This window comes from Leucopleurus acutus (genome assembly GCF_964270905.1).
Source record: "Leucopleurus acutus genome assembly, chromosome: 13".
Taxonomy (NCBI): Eukaryota; Metazoa; Chordata; class Mammalia; order Artiodactyla; family Delphinidae; genus Leucopleurus; species Leucopleurus acutus.
In genome coordinates this window covers 55,995,057-56,018,642 of record NC_139155.1, presented here as the reverse complement: position 1 = coordinate 56,018,642, position 23,586 = coordinate 55,995,057, and the positions used below count along the sequence as shown (strand labels likewise).

Genomic DNA, 23,586 nt, shown 5'->3' with positions numbered 1-23,586 from the left:
TTGTGGCATGTGACAAACCTGCTCAAGTGAAAGGAACACCACCAATTCCCATCTAGCCATCGGGGCTTCATAAAGAACTGCCTATCCCAACAATCTCCACTTGTGTATGGTACCGCTTTTCACAAACTGTGACCTTAGGAAAGAAACCTAATAAACTAACAGTCCCATGGGAGACAGAACCCCACTGCTTTCACCACTTTAGACAATGTTTTCAAAGATGCTTTTAAACGTAAAGAGGCCTTACCTGACTGGACCACTGAACAAAAATTATTTTAGACGGTAACGTGCAAGAGGCAATACTAAGAACTGCTTGGGTTGCTGTTTACTTCTGAAAACTTGAGCCACGATCAGGTGCTTTGAGATCTTCCTTTTCAACGTGGGTCGTGTCTTAAAATACGCAGACTAGGTCACCAAGGGATTTAGTGGTTAGCTAAACACCCATGGAAACGATTCATTCCAACTTGCAGTTTTAAGTAAAGATTTGAGGGCCTGCTATGCCTCCTATCAAGAGTAAATTATCACACATCCTGTTTATACAGCCTGGCTTGTCCACAGTTCTTCAAAGAGCTGGTGACACCCCCCCTAACTCACACTCCACCCTACCCCCAACTTCCTGCTCATTGGGGTGCTGTATTCCTACTCATTTTTAAGAAATGCCTCCCTCAACAAAATACTCTGCATTACAGTACCTTTTAAAGAAAATACTTTATTATGTCATGAAAAAAATGCATCAATCAACTAGATTCATACTTGTTTGGAAAAAAAATTGAAAATTTATTAATTAGACAGTATGTGGGCATCCTGTTCCACGTGGGAATGAGAAGATGCTATAGGTTCTCTAAGTATTGCACAGTCTGAAAAAGACACCAACCAAAAAAAGGGGAGGGGGAAAAAAAAATCACATAATCTTGGGAACCACCTCACATTATGAATAATCTACCAAGAAACATTTAAAAAAGAAAACCCTTTGTTTCTACAGTAGCTTTGAGTTTATAGTTCTTGGAATGACTGTATTCCATTGACAACATCTCAGTAACAGGAAGCTTCATTTTAGCAATCCCATGTGCAAATATTAATAAAAAAATATATAAAATAATGCAATTCACCTCTTGCCATCATCCCAGCAATCATAACATTTCTGAGAACTGTTTTGCTTGAAAAAAGGGGTTAAGCCATAAGTTTTGCCTGAAGCTCCATTTCTGCAGCCCGTTTGAGTGCAACATCTACCAGAAGCTGAAATCCACTAAAATCTTGGTTGAGGTCCGGTGGAGTAGGGGGAGGAGTGTTGAAAAGACCACTCTGTGTGTGTGCACTTGGTCCAGATTTACACGTGTCCTCTGGGTACATGAGGGAGGTGTCTGTAAAGCTGCTGGCTGCCATCTGCTGTATATCTGTGTTTTGTCCCACACCAACTGACTGGCAGAGAGAGAAAGGCACATCTTTCAAGGCAGTCACAGTGGTATGACAGATAACTGAGGGACGAGCCAAAATGGATCCTGGGGATGACGGCTTAGGAGACAGTGGCCTCCCTAGGGCTGGGTTGGGTCCAGCTGTACAGGAGTGAAAAGGGCTCTCCTCTAGAGCCGGCATGAAGTTTTTGATGCCTGTTGCTGACTCCACAGAGCTGGCTTCAGATATCTTGGCCCCTCGGCGGGAAATTGTGAACTGATTTGGATCTTTGCCATCCTTTCTCAGCATGTCGGGGAGGAGCCTGCGCCGGGCGTTGATAAACCAGTTACAGACCTGAAATCATACGGGGATGTTTTAGACGCTTTAACACTCCGCCAACACGCCCGAGAGCCTTCTTGGGGGCGCCTTACTGCTCTCTCTCTTTGCATTAAAGGAGGCATGAAAAGGCTTATCGGGACCTTCAAAGTTATTTAGAGGTAGTTGAGCCCGGCCAAGAGAAGAGAGGTGTTTCCTGTCATAAACCTCCTCTTTTTCTAATACAAATCCCCTTTTTGGCCTCTCATCATCCTTAAACCTTTTCAGGAGGAAGGAAAAGAAAGGTATACATTCTCAAACGCCTGAAAATGATTTTAGAGAGGGAATTTTACCTTTTAACTCTCCCCATATTAACCTGTTATCTACCGCCCCAGCATTTAAGTTAATCAACTACAGGAAAACCTTTCCTGGATGAAAAGAGCCACTCCTCCCAGTTACTGATTTTTCCCAGTTCAAATGACTATGTCAACAGACAGAACATGAATTACCTCACTGAAGTCTGAACTTGTTTAAATATCAAACCAGTTTCCTGGGCAATAGAGTAAGATTTAACCTCCTTCTTATGTTTGTTGCATAAAGGAAGGCTCTTTTAGGCATTAAAGGAAATGCTATTTGACAGATGACTGTCAAGTGTTTCTGTTTCTCTACACAGCCAGTTATTAGCTGTTAGCACTATAAAAAGTTTACAAGAAAAAGATATGCCCCCCCCCTTTTTTGAGTGGGGAGGCACTTAATGACTTGCTATACAGGAATGCTATAAAGCGACTTTGGGGGAAAAACCCACCACACCCCCGGGCATACAGCCGGTGTTCCTTTCCCTCACCTGTAGTGTAGAGAGGTGTGTTTGTTGGGACAGTAATGCTTTTTCTTGCTCTGAGGGGTAGGCATTGTATCGGTGTTCATACAGCCAATCGCGGAGAATCTGAACGGATTCCTTGGGCAGGTTGCCCCTCCGCCTTCTCTTGCCTGAGCCAGCAGAAGAGGAGAGGTCCAGGGGGCTGTCCATGCTGTCATCATCCTCGGTCTCACTGCCAGACGCGGCAACAACACCTACAAGAGGACAGAGGCCAGCCGTCAGCCACTGTTATCAGCAAAGCTCACCTCTTTTGACCACTCAGCACAACTGTGTTTTCTCAACTCTTGAGAGCCAAACAAGCGAAGAACGGGTGTTTTCCGTCCTGAAACACCAGAGCTCATGCGAAATCTCAAGAGTAATTCGACTGGCAGCATATTCTAGATTCCCAGCCCACCGGCAGATGCCCTTTCGTACCCATTTTCCTATAGGATTCAACATCTCACATTCCTTTTCAATGGTGCTCAGAAATGTCTAATCCAGCAAGTGAGACACAGCTGCACCTAAAGCGAATAGCTTGCCACGTGTGAAACAGGAAAGGTGTCATAAGCAGACGGGATGTGTCTGACAACCTTCTTCGTGAGGTCATTGCTAACTAGGAAAAACAATCCAACTAATATACCTTTGAAACACTGTTCTTCCTCCCTCTTCCGCTGAAGGTTTTGAAATAAAAAAGAAGATTTTTTCCACTGATATAAGCCAAGAAAATTACACTTGTAACCCAGTTAGTAGTCTAAAGATAAAATGCATGGCAGAATTTTCTGCCAATTCCTTTTCTTTTCCTTTTCATTGCTACCCCCATTTATTCAAAACTAGACACCTACTTTTAATGGACAGTACTAGTCACTTTTTACTAAATGCAAACAACCCCTGAAGTTTTAAATTTAACTGCATAAAAATATTCTATTTTTAGTACTTAATGTAAGAGGTCAAAAGATGCCTAGTAGTGAATAAACTTTAAAACTTCCGTAAATTTCAACTGCCAGTTTAATCCGAACCCAGGATACTACATATCAATAAGCAGAGATCAGCTTTAAATCGTTACATGACAAAGAAAACTGAATATGCAACCCCCAGAGGAAACTCTTTTGTTTACAAGCGCTTTAATCCTACCAGAAATTTTAAAAAAGTCACACCCATAGAGAATATTTAAATCACACATAGACTGGGTTCTACAAAAATTCAGACTTGGCCCTTTCGACATTTAAAGATAATTTTGAACTTTAACCCTTCCCCGTTTCAAAACTACAAAAGGCTACTCTGACTAAAGACGTATATTCTCAGTTTTGAAGACAATTTAGAATTTTAAAAACATAAATAAATTACAAACTATAGTATGCTTGAAAAACCAGTATTTCTATATAAAAGAAATTAAAGTAGCATGACATTTAAAGGTAGGCACTCTTAACTTTGTTGACATAAGCTCAAGTGGTTTACCTTGATAGGAAATAAAAACAGAATATTCCTCAGAGTGATAAACCATTCAATGTATCTTAAAGGAACTTTTCCTAAACCCCATCCTTTCAAAGCATTTTAACACAGTGAAACTCAAAAAGCTACTCATTCAAGATTTGCTGATGAGCTAGCTCATCAGTTAATTGAGTCTAACTCTTCTTGGTGACACATTTTCAGTTTTGGACTGCAGGGGGCAGAAGGTGCTGGAGGGAGTGTCCGCAGAACAGGCAGAACCTTCCAAAGACAAAGTAAAGCAAGTTCTAACAAAAGAGTAGGATGATCTTGCAAATTCACTTTGGCTCAAGGCTTAATTAACAAACAGCCATCAGTAAAAGACCCAGCAATCCTAAATTTTAATGGCAGCTGCGTATCTTTTGTTTTTCAACCCAGATTTCATTAAACTGCTTAAAAAGAAAGAAAAAAAAGGAGGCACATTTAAAACTGAAAGTGCTTTCACTGTTGAGAAGATGAGAAACTTTTAAAACCGGTGTTGAAACTTGGGTGAAGAACTATTAACAAAAAACCTTAAGAAATTATAAATGTTCCTGTTTTACATTTGCTCTGATAAAGAAATCTTAACTTTTAAAAACGTGTCAAGTAACTGAATGACAAAAGCAAATGTGAATAAAGCAATTTGTTTAAACTCTTCAAAAAGTCAGAAAAGTCAGAACTTCTCTAGGCTATTAACCCCACCTCCCCTTTTTAACGTTTTAGAAACAGTGTGAAAGTCTGCTCACTGAACAGTGAATTCCCAACTGTAAATTGACAATCACAAATAGTTTGAAACAAACAAAAAACCCCTAAAGCCTGTCCTTTGATCTGCTCACTTAGTTTGACAAGAAGCCTGATCTTTCAAAACAGGCTAGTGACACAAAAGCAGGTTTCAGTTAAGCAACACCAAACTGCAGCGACTTTACTCTGTTCTCAGTTCATTTAAATAAAAGAGCGGCCAGGCCTCCGGACCTCTTAACAAATATTTCCAATATGTGCACAAAAGCTGACGGAACAGGAAGTTAAGACTTCAATTCCTCGGCTGTGCCAGCTGATATTTCACTACAGCAAACCACGTTTGCTGCTGTCAGGACTGTTTTCATTAAAACTCTCCCTCCGGACTGTGGCTCAACTTGGAAAAACAAAAAGACTTTTCCAAGTTACTCATTTCCTATTGTAACAGAGCTTTGGAACACTTTCCCGGTTACGACTTGTTTCCAAGCGTTTTACTCTGCTCACACTTTAAAAGATGTGGTGGTCGGGGGCGGGGGGGCGGGGCGGGGGGATCACAAGCCTCTTTTACTCCATCCACATACAAGGAGATTTGTTTAGAAAGCCACAAGATGCTCTATGAAACCCACAGCCCTAAAAAGCATTTTTTTTTTCCTGAGTAGTAACAGGGGGAGGGGCAGAGCCCGGGGGGGGGGGTGGGCAGAGCGACAATGGTTGTGAAGTTGGACTCTTAAAAAAAAAAATCTGGACTAGAAAAAGATCTGGGAATAACAATAACCGAGGGCAACGCTTAAGGGTACAAATAGGAAAAAGCAAACCTAACCCAACAGGTTTCCTGATCAGAACATCTCAGGAGAAGCGACGGGAAACGTACTTAACCCCCCAGGCACCAAATCCAAGGAGCGCTAGGATGAACCCAGCCGCAGAAGTCTGAAGCAAGAATCCCACATCGTCAGAAACCGGGAGCAAAGAGACTTAGGGGGTTTTCCTCAACGAATCTGCTTGCTTGTTTGAAAATCTTTTGGGGAGATCTTTTGGGCATTCTCAGTTTTCTAAGACGAGACACTATTGTCACAAAGCAGTCTTACCAAATCCCCGGCTCCGCGATTGAGTTTTTAAGTGCTTTTGTTTTCAACAAAACTTGAAAAGATTTTCACTGACTTTTATAAAACGGGACAGTCCAACTCGGCGAGCCAGATCTCTTCCGGAGCCCTAGCGGAGGCCACTGGGCGCGGGGCCCCCAGGTGGCTGGAGGCCGGGGCGGGGGCGGGCAGGACCTAGAGGGACTCGCCGAGGGAGGAGGCCGGCCCGGCCGGCCCGGGAGCTTTTGTTCCGCCAACTCCTCGGCCCCCGCTGAAGTCGCCCCTCCGACCGCACGAGTGAGAGCAAACCCAGGCCTTGGAGTTTCAGATTACACGAAGAAACTGAAAACGGGGCCGTGAATCTCAACCTCCTCAGGGGCCTGCCCACCCGCAGAGGATTTGCCAGGAAAACCTAAAAAGGGAAAGAAACCCGGGCAACCTCGGCAGTCTCCGCTCCCCCGCAAGGGCTCCGAACCAGTCGCGAAGTTTCCCCTCCAACACGTCACCTTTCATTGTTTCCATGAGTCGGCGCGGTAGCAGTACCTCGCGCCCCGGGGCAGCGCGCCCCGAAGATTCCCCAGGGACCGGCGGGTTCCTGCCCCGTCCCCTGGCTGGGGTGGGGGGAGGGCGCCGAGAGAGGGGTGCCGGGAAGGACGGGGGGGGCACCGGCACAATAGCGGGGAGGGGGGAACCCCAGAGCCTTACGGTGGTCGGGGAGGATCATCACAGCCTTCCCCGCCAGAGCCCGAACAATGGGGGGAACCCGCCCCGGCGCAAGCCCAGCTCTGCTCTGCTCGCGGATCACAAGACGCACCCGTCAAAAACAACCCAACTTGTCCCAGTCAGTTCACCAGGAGGGAGAGAACGCCTCCCAGGGACGATCTGGACCTGTCAGCCTTCCACGAGTTGACCTGGTCTCCCTGGGCGCCCCCGGGCGCTCCCCGCGCGCCTTTTCTCGCCGAGCCCAGTTAAACGTCCAAACCTCTGAGCCCCCGCTCTCGCCCTTCAGGGTCCCCGGGGAGAGGACGCGCGGGGAGTTAGTTCCACCACAACTACCAAGACCCGGGGTGGACGTTTAGTTTGACTCCCGCCCGCAAAGCGGGACGTGGGGAGCTCCGCGTGTTTCAAAGGCACCAGCCCAGGATCAAACGAACAGAAATCCAAGGTGAAAATGTGGCCGAGGGAACCCTCTCGACTTCGAGGCTGCCCCACTCTAACGGGAGTCTGTTCTAACCGTATTCGCTCGACGAGTCTGAAAGAATGTGGAGCTGGAGAAACTCTGGCCGCAGCTGGGCATGCGCAGTAGCCACCCCTCCCCCCACCCCGCCCGCGCTGGCTTCCCCGAGCGATTAACTTCTGTTTTGAACCACTCGACATAAATCACAACAGAAAAGCCAACTCCGGCCCACGACGGAACATTCGGGGGTACCTCCCTGCTAGGGACTGAAAAGTTAACTTCAAAAGGGAGTTAAAATTCTTTGACCTTTCGTGGTGGTGCCTTTTTTCCCCCTTTTTCCTTCTGTGTATTTTGTTTTTAAACCAGACTGACGGCAAGTTTTAGCTATAAAGCTTCCAGAACGCTTCGTGGAAACAATGACAGACTCACTCTTTGCATGTCACACTTGAACTCATTCTGACTGCACGCCGCTTGCCCGCAGTCCTAACTCTTCCTCTTGCCCCAGATACATCGTGGGAAAACTTGTAGAGGCTGGGAATTCTGAAAAGTCTAGCTTTCCAAAGGGACCGACACCCGGGGGCGACCTGGGGTCCAGAGTCGCCTTCCTCTGATGGTGTAAACGCCCCATCCCTGGAGAAGACGTGCCCGGCCCAGCCGGGAGTGAGCGGGGACCCAGGAGCCCAACTTTGAGACAAAGGCGCCGCGGCTCCGCCGGCCGGGCCGCCCAGGGTCCCAACGGGGAAAAGCGGGGCAGGGGTGCCCCCGACCCGGACCCCACTCCCTCGCCCGCGAGAAAGAGCAAGAAGCCACGCGGCGAGCGTGGGGTGTCTGCGGAGACAATGAAACTTGGAGGCGCACAAACAAGGCGGCGAGCGTGTTTCTTGACAACGTGCCAGCAGCGTGGAGAGGCCCGTCTCCCCACAACAGCCCCTCGGTGTTGTGTCTAAGAAGGAAACAACAACTGCCATTTCAGACGCAGCCTCAACAAAGAGAACGGCCGCCGCTCGGGCCTGCGAGCCCCGGGGCGGAAAAGTCCACCAAGTCACTCTGGCCCCGAACCCAGCGCCGCCCCTCGAGCACGTTTCCCTGGGACTCGCGTCCACGGCGCGCGCAGCCCGCGAGCCTTACCTTTCTTGCTTTTCATTCTGGAGCTCCCCTTCCAGCGCGAGGCGACGCTGGGGTCTCCAGGGGCTAGGAGCGAGGGCGAAGGGGCCGAGTGATTGTCCTCCTTCCCGGCCGACTCTCCCGTAACTTGTAGGACGCGCTCCAGCCGTTATTGCTAAACAAGGCGCTCGGATCCCAGGCTCCCGCTCCTTGGGTGGAATTCAAGTGACACTTGGGCTTCCTCCTGCCGGAATCTTCTGGCAGCCGGCCGGGGGCTCCCCCTCGCCCAACTCGCTCCCCTCCCCACACCGCTCCTTTGTTCCCCGCTCCTGCTCGGCGCACCTCGGCGCTGTCAGAGTGAGCGAGGCGAGGAGGGAAGGTACAGGAGGTCCTGCCTCCGCCCCCAGCCGCCCGCCCCGTCCCCCGCCCGCCCCGCCGCTCCTCCGCCCCTCCCCCGCACCTTCCAGCCGCGGAGGACGGCACCGAGCGCCGCGGCCGCGCCGCCTCACCCCGCGTCCCCGGGCCGCTGTCACCCGTTCCTCGTGGGGGCGGCCGAGCCCAGAAACGCGATCGCTGCTCCCCACTGCGCGCACGCCGCCTGCATCCCCGGCTCGGCGGCGGCGACACCAGCCGAGCGCCCCGAGTTTCTACTTTAGGCCTTTCTTCCCGGGCCTGGCGAGGGTGCGTTTGGTTAGGAAATTGCAACAGATGGAAAAGAGGCCGTCTCCTCCTCCCCCTCCTCCACCCCAGGGAAGAAAAGGCTCCCCTTTCGTTTTTGACAGCTGCCCCAACTCCACCGTCCCCGCTCTGGCAGCAGGAGAAGACAGCGGCTGCTGGTTCAAGGGGCGGGGCTCCGTAGGAAAAGTATTCGGGACAAGAACCAACTTCTTCCAGAATGCGCGGCTGCCATTGACACGCGGGCGCGGCGCGGCGCACCCTTCTCCTCCGGGGGCTCTTCCTCCACAGCAACAGTGGGGGGGGGGGAGGATGAGGCACAGACACCCCGGGTGAAAGTCTGTTCCCCCCGGCTAAAGCTGCGAGTTTCGTACTGGATTGCAAGGCAGTTTCGAAATCTAACATGTTGCGGACAGACACTTGTCATGCTCACATGCTCTTTAAAAGTCTCTGCCTGGGGATGGCCCGGACGCGCGCCCGCCCCGCCTAGACTCGGCCTGACATCCGCACCCCCGGACCCGGGCAGCTGTGCCGCCTTTATGGGAAGGGGGCTACCACCCCCGGGGGCGCTCATCTGTTTCGGTAAACAGAGTCTACTTTTAGGACTTATATCCTGCTAGGGGACCCTTTTCTCCCCACCCCCCCACCCCCGGTACTTCAAACAGAAACTAACCATTAAGTAAATACATGTTCCTGTTGCTTTAATTTGGTTGAGAGGAGGACTCCAGTAGGAGTTCCTAGATGAAATTACCCTTTAAAAAGACTTCTCCTCTCCTCTCCTTTTCGCGTTTGTCCCCTTCGTCGTTTTGAAGTAAACGAACTGTCACATGCCACACTAAGACTTTCCCCATCACTTAAAAAAAAAAAAAACCCAAACGTAAATAATTTAGCCTGATAGAGACGTCAGCTCCCGAGTCAGCCTCCAGTTTCTGCTCTGTGCTGTTTTTGTTTTGTAATCTCTGTGAAGAACCCGGCAGAAGCTCCGTGGAAATAAGGTTCAACCCAAGGAGGAATAAGGCAGCCAAACGATGACTAACTAGATTTTGGAGCCTCTGTTTTAGGATTACACTGAAAATTAAAGCCAGCCGCCCACATACTCACCCTCCCCCCAAAAAGACACCCCCGCCCCGAGAGTGAATAAGGCCAGAGTTTACAAAGCTTGGGTGGTTTTTTCCAATTACAGGGCTTAAAATGGATAAATAAGGAAAACAGCGTCAGTCTAAGAAGGGAACGACCTTACGATTATTTTTTTCCTGTGGTGTGCCGACTGCTCGGCACCTAAGAGAACACACATCTAAAACGACCAAGGGGGGAACATGGTCCTGGGGGAAACCACCAGCCTGGAGGGGCTCCCCTGTAACTTGCCGGAGCGCAGTTCCTTCCCGGCCTGGCGGCAGATGAATCAGCGGCTGCGCCCGCGCGCAGGACAGATGTGGGGCGGGGAGGGGCCCGTTAGAGGGCCGCTCAGCTCCCGCGTTTGAAGGGTTGTTTGTTGCTGGGATTGGTGGCTCACATCCGTTGGGGACCGGGAGAAGGGGGAGGAGGGACGCGGGAGGAGGGACGCAGGAGGAGGAGCCGGACCGCCGGCGCTGCGCCTCAGCGGTCGGGGTGGCAGGAGCCTCGTCTGGAGCCGGTTACTGGGGAGACGCTTTGTTTGCTAACTTCGAAAGCCGCTTCGGCTGCCTCGGCCTCTTTCGAAGCCGGTCCACGAAACCCGCCTTCGGGTCGGCTTAACCCTCCCCCTGGGCCGTTTGCACCAGCGCGAGACAAAACTGTTTCCTTCTTCCGCGTGGTTCTCCGCGGCCACGCGGTGGCTCTCATTATGTACACAAAAGTATCTTTTCCTTCGTCTAAGTGAACTTGGCTGATTATTGCGATTCTCAAGCAGCCGAGATGGAAACCGAGGGTTGCAGGGAGTTTATAGCTAGAAAACAAACTTTACCGGGGAAGGGGCGCCGAGAATTAAAAGCCTCTTTTCAAATGGCCAGGAGGAGAAAGTCGAACTTTCAACTCTCTCGCTGGAGGTCCGGCTTGGTCCGGGCAATGCTCACCTTTGGCTCGAGCGAATCACACCGAAGCAGCTATTAAAGCTGGCGAGATGCTCCCGAGAGGAACACGGGCCCCCTGCCCCGGGTCGATGTCCTCCCTCCCACATCCTCAAGGCCCGTCCCAAACTTGTTTCAAGCTTTGGATTGTTGGTGCATTCTGGGAAGAAAGTGCCTGGAGTCTGCGTAACACAGGCCAGGAAAACAACCCGAAAGAGTGGGCTTGAAAAACCAGCAGTTGCTTAGGATATTTTTGTTTATTTGCTTTTCTCAAGGTGGAAAAACAAGTTTCAGTTCTGGCTCTGTGAGTCCCGAAATATCCCAGGTAGGGCCTCTCGGTGAAACTGATCCAGTGTCCTTTAAGATTCTTCCCGGTGCTTGGGGGGAAGAAATGTGGATTCACATTTACTATGTATTATTTGCCGAATTCATGTGGATGTTAATTATATTGGAAAATTGCATGAATGAAAAGTGAGAAAGTGTTTGGTACTTGATCATCGTTTTACACCATTATTTTTTCCCTCCAGGCACACAGTTCCATTTGGTGTCTTATCTTCCCAGGCTGCCTCAAGGCCAAGAAAAGTCACAGAGTTAAGTTACTTTTCACAGCTGCAAACCCTTCAAAAGCAAAAACTCAAAAAGAAACTTGGAAAGGCACATAAGCCAGAAAAGTGTATCAATACTTGCAGTTATTATTTTGATACGTGGTCCATCAAGTGATTGAAGACTATTTATTTCCTTCATCTCAGTGACCGCTGATAAAGCCCGATTCCACGTGGCACTTGTCTTACACCGAGGAATGATGACTCACAGTCACTGGATCCCTTTTGCTTCTCCTCTCTGGGGAACAGATATTTTTATAAAATATGCAGACTGCGGGGCTCCAAGCACTGCACAAGGGTTCTATAATCATCTCTTGACATCTCAGGTCAGGGGGTCCTAGGCTGCTTAAGGAGAAGCCAACCATTGTCTTTTCAAGGGCCTGGGGCTGGGCTACAACCATCTTGTGGTGATTTTATCTGTCCCATCAGCATGACTCTCCTCCCCTTAGTTACATGAATAATGTAACTTGTGCTACTACTTTTGTTTGTAATCACTTTTCTCCTGGCCTGCATTTCCCTTCCCAGCCCTTTTTTCCCTCTGCAGCACAGGCCTCATTTTTCTTTCCCTAGAGGGGATTTGAACTCAACAGGACAAAGCAGAAAGATAATTGTTGAGCGCAGCCTCTAACCTCTCTATTCTCAACATCATGATCTGTACTGTGTTTTACAGTTTACGAAACAATTTAAATGACCTCATTTAATACTCAAACGAGTAAGCTAGGTTACTATTTTTTTCCTAAAGTGAAGATAACACATCCAAGTATAACAAAGCTAAAAGGTATAAAACCAAGTACTGGACATAAATTACCTGACTGAAAATCAAGTGTTCTCGCATCATCTGTGGAGGGTCTGGTGGATGTGGAAGGCAGTATAGGGCAGAGACTGACCACAGATTACAACACCAGGGCCACCTGAGCACATGGAGGTTGCTCTAAAACCTGTCTCTTCTCTGAAATCTACCTGGAGTTTTACCAGAGGCTGTCTTCCAACCTGCCTGCTTTTTGTGCTTTTCTTCTTTCCTCATTTTTTAATTACAAAAAAAGGGGCGGGGTGGGGTGGAGGGAAGACTGTTCTCAAAAATCCGAGCAAGAAAGAAGTATACATAGTGAAATAGGAAAGGCCTCTTAATTGACCCCTTCGCTCTCCATATGCGCATATGTATATTACACTCAAATGTAAGGGGGTTTTCTTTGTTATTTGTTGTTTTCAAGTCCGCTCTGCCTGGGATGGCCCCATAGCATTTGCTGCCCATCGGGCTTTTTCTCACCAGTCAGAATTTGGCCTAAATATCTTCTCAGAAGAGTCTTCTGTGACCACTTGACCTAAATGTAGTTACCTTCGCTGCCACCATCTAGCTCAGGGGTTCTCAACCGCAGTCCTGTTTGGGGCTGGATAATTCTCGGTTGTAGGGGGCTGTCCTGTGCATTGTAGGATGTTTACCAGCATCCCTGGCGGCTAACCAATACTGGCTGGTAACACCCTCCCCCCAAGTTGTGACAAACATCTCCAGACATTACCAATGTCCTCCAGAGGGGACAGAAATTGGGGTGGGGGACACCTCTGGTAGAGAACCACAGGTCTCGCTCAACCCTTTCTTTTCTTCCATAGCCCCACAATTTTTTTTTTTTTTTTTTTTGGCTGCGCGGGCTCTTAGTTGCTGTGGGTGGGCTGTTCACTGTGGCGTGCAGGCTTCTCTCTAGTTGTGGTGCGCGGGCTCTGTAGTTGCGGCATGAGGGCTTACTTGCCCTGAGGCATGGGGGACCTTAGCTCACCGACTAGGGATCGAACCCACATCCCCTGCATTGGAAGGCGAATTCTTTTTTTTTTGTTTGTTTGTTTTTTTGCGATATGCAGGCCTCTCACTGTTGTGGCCTCTGCCGTCGCGGAGCACAGGCTCCAGACGCGCAGGCTCAGTCACGGGCCCGGCCGCTCCGCGGCATGTGGGATCTTCCCAGACCGGGGCACGAACCCGTGTCCCCTGCATCGGCAGGCAGACTCTCAACCACTGCGCCACCAGGGAAGCCCGGAAGGCGGATTCTTAACCAGTGGACGGCCAGGGAGGCCCCATAACACTGCAAGTTTTAATTATTTTGCTCATTTGACTGTTAGTGTGTTTGTTGTCCTTTGACACCCCCCCCCCCACTAAAATGTGTGCTTATTGTTAAATATTCCTGAACTTGGCACAAGGCCTCAACCATAAAGGGACCCAATAAATATTTCTCAAACAAAATAATGCATGAAAATGAGACTGTAAGAATCGTTAATAAGAATACAATCCGTTATTGTAAATAACACACCAGGCAGCGTTAAATACTTCACATATTTTAATCTTTATTCCTGAAAACATCCTAAGAAGCACGCCTTATCGTTATCCCCATCTGACGATGAAGAAGGGCAGTTCAATCATTTGTCCTGCCATTCTGACCCCTGGTCCATGATCCAAACAATAATGATATTCTGCAGCTTGCTTTTTTCATTTATGTTTAGTGCTAAGCATTTAAGTAGTGTCTAATTTGTAACTAAGCACAAAAAGAAAGTGCAATTATAGTTAAAATATTCAACAGTTGATAAAACATAGGCACCAACCAATGCCAGGAGCTCCTTCGGACTGTAAACGAGGGCAAACTGAACCAGTGTGTCTCAACAGAATGTCAGTTTGTATGCAGATCTTTGGGGGCTTTTGTGAGTATATCTGTAGGAGTCCCTGGAAGGTAGACTAGCTGAGTCAAAGGGCTGTGCATTCAAAATTTTCACAGATGTTGCCAAATTGCCCTCCAAATCATCTTACATATTTAAAACCTCTTTCTCTACACCCTTGCTAACACTGCACATTATCAATCAATTTCATATTTGCCAATCTCCTAGACAAATACGTGACACCTAACTTTTTTAAGAATACATGTCTTGGTTTGAGAAGGTGAGCACGTTCTTGTGTTTTCTGTGCATTTATTTCTTCTTTTCACCTGTTCATAACTTTCGTCAAGTTTTCTACTGTGTTCATTGTTTTTCCTGTTCTTTTTTTCTTCTTTTTTTTTTCTTTTGGCTGTTCCGCTTCTAGGATCTTAGCTGCCTGACCAGGGATTGAACCTGGGCCCTCAGCAGTGGAAGCACAGAGTCCTAACCACTGGACCACCAGGGAATTCCCTTTCTTGCCTTTTTAAAATGGTGAGAACCAGCCTGTTTTTGTATTAGCCTAAAAGCATTTGACAAAATTAAAGGAACAAGGTTAGATGGACCAATAATGAAGGTGGGGGCGTGGGGTGATGTGTCCTGATTTTAAAAAAAAGAAAAAATATATAGTTTGGAATAAGTACCATATTTATGAAGTAAAAGTAAGACCTTCAGAATACTGTACCAGTTTTTAACTGAGTCTCTTTCTCCTCTTTCCATCAAAGGGTTAATCCACTCATATGTTTCCATTTATCACCATTACCTGGTCTCAAAGCTGTAGAGGACCCATTTAGAACAGCAATAAAACGATGAAATATCTAGGAGTAAAATTAACAAGAAATATGTGCAAGTTTTATGAAGAAAACTTTAAAATCCTACTGAGGGACATAAAGGAAGACTTAAGTAAAATAAAAGATATAATTTATCCTTTCCTGCAAGATTCAATAGCGAAAGCATAAAGATGTTTATCTTCCCCAAATCGATCTTTAAATTCAGAGCAATTTCTATTAAAATTCCAACAGGATTTTTTTCTTTAAATTGCTACACTTCATCAAAATTAAACAACCATACAATAGCCTGGGAAATTCTGAAAGAAGTGTTGGGATGGGAGGAGGGCAAGGGAAACCCCTTCAAATATTACAGTGTATTTTGAAGTTAATAATAATTAAAATGTAAGTGTTTTGTACTGAGAATAAATAAAGAGGAAACAAAGAACAATGAGAGTTTAGAATATGATATGGACATTTAGATTTCGGCAAAGGCGACTTTTCAGATCGGGGTAAATTGAATTGGGACAATTGACTACTTTTAGTTAAAAATCAAGCTGATCTCTATCTCACTCCTTTAAGAAAAATAAAACTCATCTGAATCAGAGATTGAAATGTTCATTAAAAATGCAACCCCGTATGTTCTAGAACAGTGGTTCTCCAGGCAGGATGTAGGTGGCAACTTTGCCTCCCAGGGGACATTTGATGATGCCTGGCGACATTTTTGGTGATCACAGCTGGAGAGGAGGGGATGCTACTGGCATCTAGCGGATAGAGGCCAGGGATGCTGCTGTTTCACCGCACACAGAACAGACCTCCACAGAAAAAGCATCCTGTCTGGAGGGTCAGTCGTGCTGAGGTTGAGACCACGTGTTCTGGAAGGAGGCATGAATATGATCTGGGAGTGGAGAGGCCTTTCTAACCAGGACACAAAATTGAGACCCAGTAAAAGAGATACATGTGTATAAGCATTTTGTATTTGTAAAAAAACTTGTGTTTGAGGAAAACAATCATAAAATTTTCAAAAGCAAAAAAACTGGGAAAAAATAACCGGTGGTACATGTCAGGCACAAGACCTAGTTACCGAACTTACAGAGAGCTGATACAAATCAGAGGAAAAAAACCCTGTTTATAAAAAGTAAAGTTGGGCAAAGTCTATAGATAAGCAGTTCAAAAAAAAAGAAAAAGAAATCCAAATAAACAGAAACATGGAAAAAAAAAGCCACCAAGAAAACTTTATTTTGCAGTCATTACAGCAACAAAGTAAATCAGACTGAACTGACATAGAAAGATTACTAATATATGTTGACAAGCTTTTTTGTTTTTGTTTCTTGGGGGATTTTTTTTTTTTTTTTTTTTTTTTGTGGTACGCGGGCCTCTCACTGTTGTGGCCTCGCCCGTTACGGAGCACAGGCTCCGGACGCGCAGGCTCAGTGGCCATGGCTCACGGGCCCAGCTGCTCCGCGGCATGTGGGATCTTCCCGGACCGGGGCACGAACCCATGTCCCCTACATCAGCAGGCGGACTCTCAACCACTGTGCCACCAAGGAAGCCCTCTTGGGGGATTTTTGACAGCACTGTGAGGCTTGTGGCATCTTAGTTCCCCCACAAGGAATTAAACCTGGGCCCTCGGCAGTGAGAGCTTAGAGTCCTAACCACTGGACTGCCAGGGAATTCCGTGGTACGTTGTTTTTAAGCAAGGTGAAGAACATTATAGTATTACCCCCATTTTAAAAAATTATTTATTTGGTTGCTCTGGGTCTTAGTTGCGGCTCTCTGGCTCCTTAGTTGTGTCATGCAAACTCTTAGTTGCGGCCTGTATGTGGGATCTAGTTCCCTGACCGGGGATTGAACCCTGGCCCCCTGCATCGGGAGCTCAGAGTCTTAACCACTGCGCCACCAGGGAAGTCCCTAGTATTGCCCTTCTGTGTAAAATGTTTTATGCCTATATTTCTTTGGAACGATACTCAAGGAAACATTCACAATGGCTACCTTTGGAGGAAGAGAAGGGTAGAAAGGAATGAGATGCATGGCAAGGAGGGTTTTTTTTAATCTTATACTTTTTTGTACAAGTCTGAGAAATGAGACAGAGACAGAGGAAGAACATGAGCTGGAGTTGGAGAAGGCAGGTGCCCGGTCTAGACTGGTCATCATTTTATTTTACCTTCACTTATTCCTTCTTCCCAGCTCTTCCTTTTTTTAATGGAGATCTGAGTTTCTGGCTTATTTTCCTTCTCTCTAGAGAACTTCTTTTAACGTTTCTTACAAGGCAGGTTTACTATCATCATTTTTGATGACTAAATAATAGTTCGTTGTAACTATGGATATAATTTATGTACCAATCCCCATTTATTGGACACTTAGGTTTCGTTCTGGTTTGAGTTAGAAGGGATTTTCAAAACTCATATAAAAACCTGAGCAGGGGTCTAAAATAGGATGAGCTGTATTTGGGGCCTTGAAGTCTGGTTCTTACAGTTCAGGAGCCGGGGTGGTTAATCATTAGCAAGTGTGAATAACCCCCAGTGACACCCTGGGAGTTCATTATTCACTGCTATTTACAGGAAGTATCAAAGGCTGTCAAACCATTGGAATTGGATTGCCAAATCTGCAAAACGGGAAAGGTTAATCCTGATGCAGGTAATTTTTACAGAAAATTTGGCCAACCACTATAATATGTAACAAGAGAGCAAGATACTTTCCTCAAAATGAATGAATAGAAGCTGTCGATGTACGGATGGAGTCCGCATACCCCTTGAAAGGCACGCAACACTTAAGTAAAGGCTTTCTCTTCTATTGGTGTGTTCTTACCAGGGGACAATCTGCTTCCTAAAGTGTTTCATCAGGCCTCCACAGGATGTCATGCAAAAGCCAAAACGATTATTCCGTATTACCTTAAAAGGGAGGAAAACATATTCACTTCCAAGCTACTTGGGTAAACTTTATCTTTAAAACTTAGGTATATTTGATTTTATTTCTCCAACCCATTTTGGAAGCTCTCCTCAGCAACACACAGAGTAGATTAGCGGGGGCGAAATAAATGTCTAAATCAGTCCATATTCGTCTCTCCCCTTCCCCTTGTGCTTGGCAGCAACCCATACACATATCTACTACTCTTGACTACATTTTATTTTTTAAAAAAACCTTAAAAATAGCCAGGTGACCTCACAAACAAGGACTTTGTCCTGCTTTGTTTTTTTCATTTTTTTGATGTAAAAATGTAAATATATCTAATAGTGGAGATCCTAGTGTAATAAATCCCAAAATATTCATCAGCCAGCTTCAACAATTATCAACCCATGGCCACTCTTGCTTCATCTATACCCTCACATACTTCCTTCTCTCCTATATTATTTTGAAGCAAATCCCAGACATTCTGTCACTTCTGGATAAGCTCTCCTAGTTAATGCTCTGCTTGCCTCGGCAGTAACACCTTCCTCCCTAGGCTAAATGGTCTGTTTACTAAAGGAGCTAAGAAGTCCCAGAATTATGCCCTATTGTATTTTCCTTTCTAGCTATTTCTCTTCCTGTGGTTAAACATTTTCTTCTTGCCAGAGAGAACAATTACATTTTATCTTTAGATGGGGCTTTAAAGCTTTTAGTTCTACTAGCCTCTGTTAGACCAATAACTGAGGTACATTTTCTCTTTTGCACAGTTCTACCCTCAAAACTTATCAGTTTCTCCCATTTGAACTTGTCAGACAATTGCCCTGATTTTTTTTTTTTTCCCGTGGTTCAGGAAGCATGTTCACCAAATCAGTATCTCACTTTGAGGTCTCTAGAAATATTATTCTACTTTACTGACTATAAAGAAAAACATTACTTTAAAAATTCACGGCTACAAATGACTTTAAGACAAATTATTTCCTTCTCGTGTGTGTGTGCGTGTGTGCGTGTGTGCGTGTGTGTGTGTGAGAGAGAGAGAGAGAGAGAGAGAGAGACAAAGAGAGAGACAGAGACAGACAGAGACAGAGACAGAGGAATAGGAAGATGGGGGAGTAAAGTCTAGAAAGATTTGATACATCTAGTATGGAGTTGTTTTCAGCCAGAACGACAGCCAGATGGTAACATTAAAACACAAACAGGGGCTTGTCTGGTGGCGCAGTGGTTGAGAGTCCGCCTGCCGATGCAGGGGACACGGGTTCGTGCCCCGGTCCGGGAAGGTCCCACATGCCACAGAGCGGCTGGGCCCGTGAGCCATGGCCGCTGGGCCTACGCGTCCGGAGCCTGTGCTCCGCAAGGGGAGAGGCCAAAACAGTGAGAGGCCTGCGTACCGGGAAAAAAAAAAAAAAAAAAAACCCACACAAACAGGACTTATTTAAGTTTTAAAACATAATATTCTGACCATTAGGTTTGAAAAACGTAGAATCATCAATAGCTTATCTGAACGCTTTCCCTCCCTCGCTCCCTCGCTCGCTCCCTTCCTTCCTTCCTTCTTTCCTTCCTCTCTCCCTCTCTTTCTGTCTCTCTCTCTCTCATAATTCTTGGACACATTATCCCTCATTGGAAATCACAACTCTGTGACCAATCCTAAATATTTTATACTTCACAAGAATCCCATTTAGTTGTTAAAACTAAACAAACCAACTATTCGCAAAAATGGTGTCTAGATTTCTTGAGTTAGGTACACTTTGCCTTCATCTAATAAAATATGTTCATCCTACCAGCCTTTTTATGGAAAGAATAAACCCATACCTACACAAACTTCTATTTGATTAGTCATTTGTCACTTATTTATTGCTTGAAAAGTACATTTTCCAAACATTCTGTAACCACAGTGCTTTGCCTTCTGTCATTTTTTTGAGCCTCCAAGAATTCTTGAGACATCATCACCCCAGTCTAAAATATAAGCCCCTCCATGAAGCGTTGAAATCCAATTCCCAAAGTAACCTACCTATTTTTCAAACTGATGATGCTGTTTAGACAAAGTTTCCTCTCTAATGTAACTTAAACATACATCTGCTCCTCCCATTTCTCCCTCACCTTCCCCCCAAATTCTTCTCTTATTATTTTGCAAACTGCCATCAAATCATTTCTGCTCAGAAAATGCAAAATCAACTTTAGTCCAGGAAAAAAATAACGTAAATTTTGTTTGTTGGACTTCAAGTTGTGTTAAGAAGATTTGAGTAAGTTACTGTTAGGGAATCCTTATCTGGTAACAGGTGGTCTAAAGCTGGAAACAAACAAACAAACTGAAAATACTGGAGTGGGAAGTTTACACTCATTCCTCATTGATTAGCTGTGGGATTAGAATGCCTCACCTCCACCGGCACCGCCTCCTCTCACAGAGCAGATGGCCCAGTTATCAATTGTTCTCAAGAAGTACAGCTGAGAAGGTTTGCAAGACATGCAAAAAGACTTTATACTCTTACTTCCGGGATAATGAAATTGAAGGTTTACTTCCTTTTACCTGGGGGTCTCGAAACCTACACTCTAACCTACATCCTCTCCAGACCTTATTCGAATGTCCACAGAAATAAAACAAAACAAAACTAAACTAAATTTGTGTGCTTCTCTTCCAGGATTCAGCTTTGTCTATTGCAAAATTTGACAATTTGTAGCCTTAAATGTCAATGCCTGTGCCCGAGTTGGTGGGATTTTGTCTCCCCATTCTGTTGCAAATTTTCTGCAATGAGCTTGGATTCTCTTACTTTTTTGTGTGTGTGTGTGGTATGCGGGCCTCTCACTGTGTGGCCTCTCCCATTGCGGAGCACAGGCTCCGGACGCGCAGGCTCGGCGGCCATGGCTCACGGGCCCAACCGCTCCGCAGCATGTGGGATCTTCCTGGACCGGGGCACGAACCCGTGTCCCCTGCATCAGCAGGCGGACTCCCAACCACTGCGCCACCAGGGAAGCCCAAGGATTATCTTACTTTTAATCAGCATAAAAAGCAATACGTTTATTTTTTAAATTTTAAATAAAAGCTGCCTACCCCTTGGCACCAGAGTATAGATACAATTACGGGTTCTACGTGTGAACTGAAAAAGTGATATTATGCATTTGACAAATATTGGCAGTGATCCTTGAGTGCCATGTGTCAAGTTTTCAAGCTGGTTGGTGTGAAAATAAAATAAGTAAGCAAAGGACAATAGGTGGATGTGCCCAGGGCAACAAAGTACGAGAAAAGATAAGTAGTTCAGGGCATTTCAAAAACTGGAGGAAGCAGAGTTTGCAAGGATTTGAGGAAACAGAGGCCTGTTGCTCAAAGCCAGTGACAGAGTAACTCACCAAAGTACATCTACAGTCTAGAAAAGGGGTGTATTCTTTGATCCAGCAACTACACTTTGGGAGATTTATTCTAAGGTTTGGTGGTCTGATTTGGCAGATACATAAGGGAGTCATGGAAGGTAAACCTCAAAAAGTATGGATATATTGAGGGACTTCCCTGGCGGTCCAGTGGTTAAGACTCTGTGCTTCCACTTCAGGGGGTGCAGGTTCGATCCCTGGTCAGGGAACTACGATCCCACATGCCGCATGGTGTGGCCAAAAAACCCCACAAAAGACATACTAAAAAAAATGTATACTGAGGTCAAATAACCAGCCTGAGGTGGGGTCAGGCCTTATTCTGTAGGAAATGATGACTGTTTGGCCATAAGGGAGATGAAGTTTGCCGTTTTCTCTAGAATGAGTTAGAGGCAAACAGCCTCCTTAACACAGTTTTAAAAGATTAAAGGCCCCAGTTTCATTGTGCCTGTGAGAATGGGAATGATTTCTTTCACTTGGCAGTTTAAGTTTCTAAAAATAAAATTTACTGAGCGTATTTATTACAAACACTTAAAATCTAGAAAACACTTTACCATCGTTTATACTATAAAAAGATAATGAGTAACCTAGATAATGCGAACCACTTCAGGCCGGGCTGGAGCCAGAATTTTGGCTGCATAAGTCAGCTGTGTTACATGGCTTTATTTTTCCTGTTCACACTGCAGAGGTCAAAGGGTGTGAAAGGCTTGGAAAAGGCTAGATTTCTCAGCTTCTCCCAGCATCCTTGGGAGGTGTCAGCCTGCAAACAGGCTGTTGGCTAATTACCGTGGTTATGAAGTGCGTCCTGGGCCGGCTCGTAACTATTTTTTAAATAGGCTGTTTCTCACCTTGATTGGCAAGATGTTACCAGATCTCTGATGGAAAGGAGGCTGTTCCTTAACTGTTTTTGCAGAATGAAACTGCAGAATCAGTTCTGGGGAAGTCGAGCTGATGTGGGGTTGAAGCATTTAAATCTGGGGCTGCCAACCCTCATTTTTTTTTTTTTTTTTTTGGTATGCGTGGTAAAATATATATAACATGAAATTTACCCTTTTAGCCATTTTTAAGTGCATGGTTCATTGACATTAAGTACATTCACATTGCTGTGCAACCATACCACCATCCAATTCCAGAACCTTTTTATCTTCCCAAACTGAGACTCTGTTCCCATTAAACACTAACTCCCTCTCCCCTCTCCTCAGCCCCTGGTAACCTCTATTCTACTTCCTGTCTCTATGCATCTGACCATTCTAGGTCCCTAATATAAGTTGAATCATACAATATTTGTCCTTTTGAGTTTGGCCTATTTCACTCAGCATGATGTCTTCAAGGTCCCCCATTACAACATGTGTCAGAATTTCATTACTTTCTCATTTACCTTTGTTTTGGAACTTTTTATTTTAATATAATTTCAGCCTTCCCAAAAAAGTGGTCAGAATAGTATAAAGAAATCCCATATACTCTTTACTACCCAGATTCCCCAGATTTGGTTCATTATTTTACACACATACACAAGCATTTCTCACGTTATACCCTTTTTTCCAAGTTGCAGATCTGTTGCCCCTTGAGCCCTAAATACTTCAGTGTGTATTTCCTAAGAATGAGGACATCCTCTTACATCATACGATTATCAAAATTAGGAAACTAACGTTGACAGAATGCTATTACCCAATATTCGAACCAGATTCATATTTTGCTAGTTGTCAAATAATATTCTTCATAAGCAAGCACAAATTTCCTTCCGAAGAAAGCAAAAACGTCTAGACTAAGATCTGATCTAGGAGCACACGTTGTATTTAGTCAGTGTATCTCTTTAGTCTCCTTTAATCTGGAACAGTCTCTTTGTCATTCACGACCTTGGCATTTTGGAAGAGTCATTCTACAGAATGACCCTCACTTTGGCATTGTCTCCAGCTTCTTCCGTTAGATCAAGGCTGCGCATTTTTGACAGATAGATCACAACAGTGACATCAGGCCCTTCTCAGTGCATCATATTAGGTGGCAAATGATTTCAATGTTTACATGTCCCCTTACAAGTGAATGTTACATTTGATCACTCTGTTAAGGTTGTGTCTGCTGGGCTTCTCCACAATAAAGTTATTATTTTTCCCTTTGTAATTAATAAATATTCTGAAAGAAGGTCGATGTCCTATTCGTAACTTTCACCCTCTAGTTTTATAATCCATTATGATTCTAGCTTGAATCGAATATTACTATCATATTTATCAACTGGTGATTTCTAACACCATCATTTCTCTTACATTTATTGGTTGGCATTCTACTGTATGGAAGAGCTTTTCTTTCCCCATTTCTTTCTTTGCTTGTTTATTTATATCAGTATGGATTTGTGGAGTTGTATGTTATTCAGTGGGTTATAACTGGTTACTATTTTTTTAAACATCATAAAATTTAATTGTATCAATTGTGCAATCATCATCTGGTTGATAAATGATTACTTAATAGCGATG

The 23,586-nt window shown here is 45.5% G+C and overlaps 1 protein-coding gene across 2 annotated transcripts; it reads right to left on the bottom strand.

Annotated features, from left to right (window-relative positions):
* Positions 1–653: 653 nt before the first annotated feature.
* Positions 654–8,688, bottom strand: TGIF1 (TGFB induced factor homeobox 1). 2 transcript variants are annotated; one of them, XM_082852470.1, is made up of 4 exons: positions 8,580–8,688; positions 8,144–8,328; positions 2,549–2,775; positions 654–1,743 (listed from the first exon to the last, which is right to left on the bottom strand). In XM_082852470.1, exons 2-4 carry the CDS (start codon positions 8,157–8,159, stop codon positions 1,168–1,170), a joined length of 819 nt encoding a protein of 272 aa, XP_082708596.1. In that variant the 5' UTR covers positions 8,160–8,328; positions 8,580–8,688; the 3' UTR covers positions 654–1,167. The 2 variants fall into 2 exon arrangements, with proteins under 2 accessions (XP_082708596.1, XP_082708595.1); XM_082852469.1 differs by lacking the exon at positions 8,580–8,688 and having other exon boundaries at positions 8,144–8,439.
* Between the last annotated feature and the right edge of the window lie 14,898 nt (positions 8,689–23,586).

Excerpts from the sequence above, each read along its gene's own strand:
- TGIF1 (XM_082852470.1), bottom strand. Across the intron at positions 1,744-2,548 it reads CACACCTCTCTACACTACAG|GTCTGTAACTGGTTTATCAA; the intron begins GTGAGGGAAAGG and ends GTATGATTTCAG.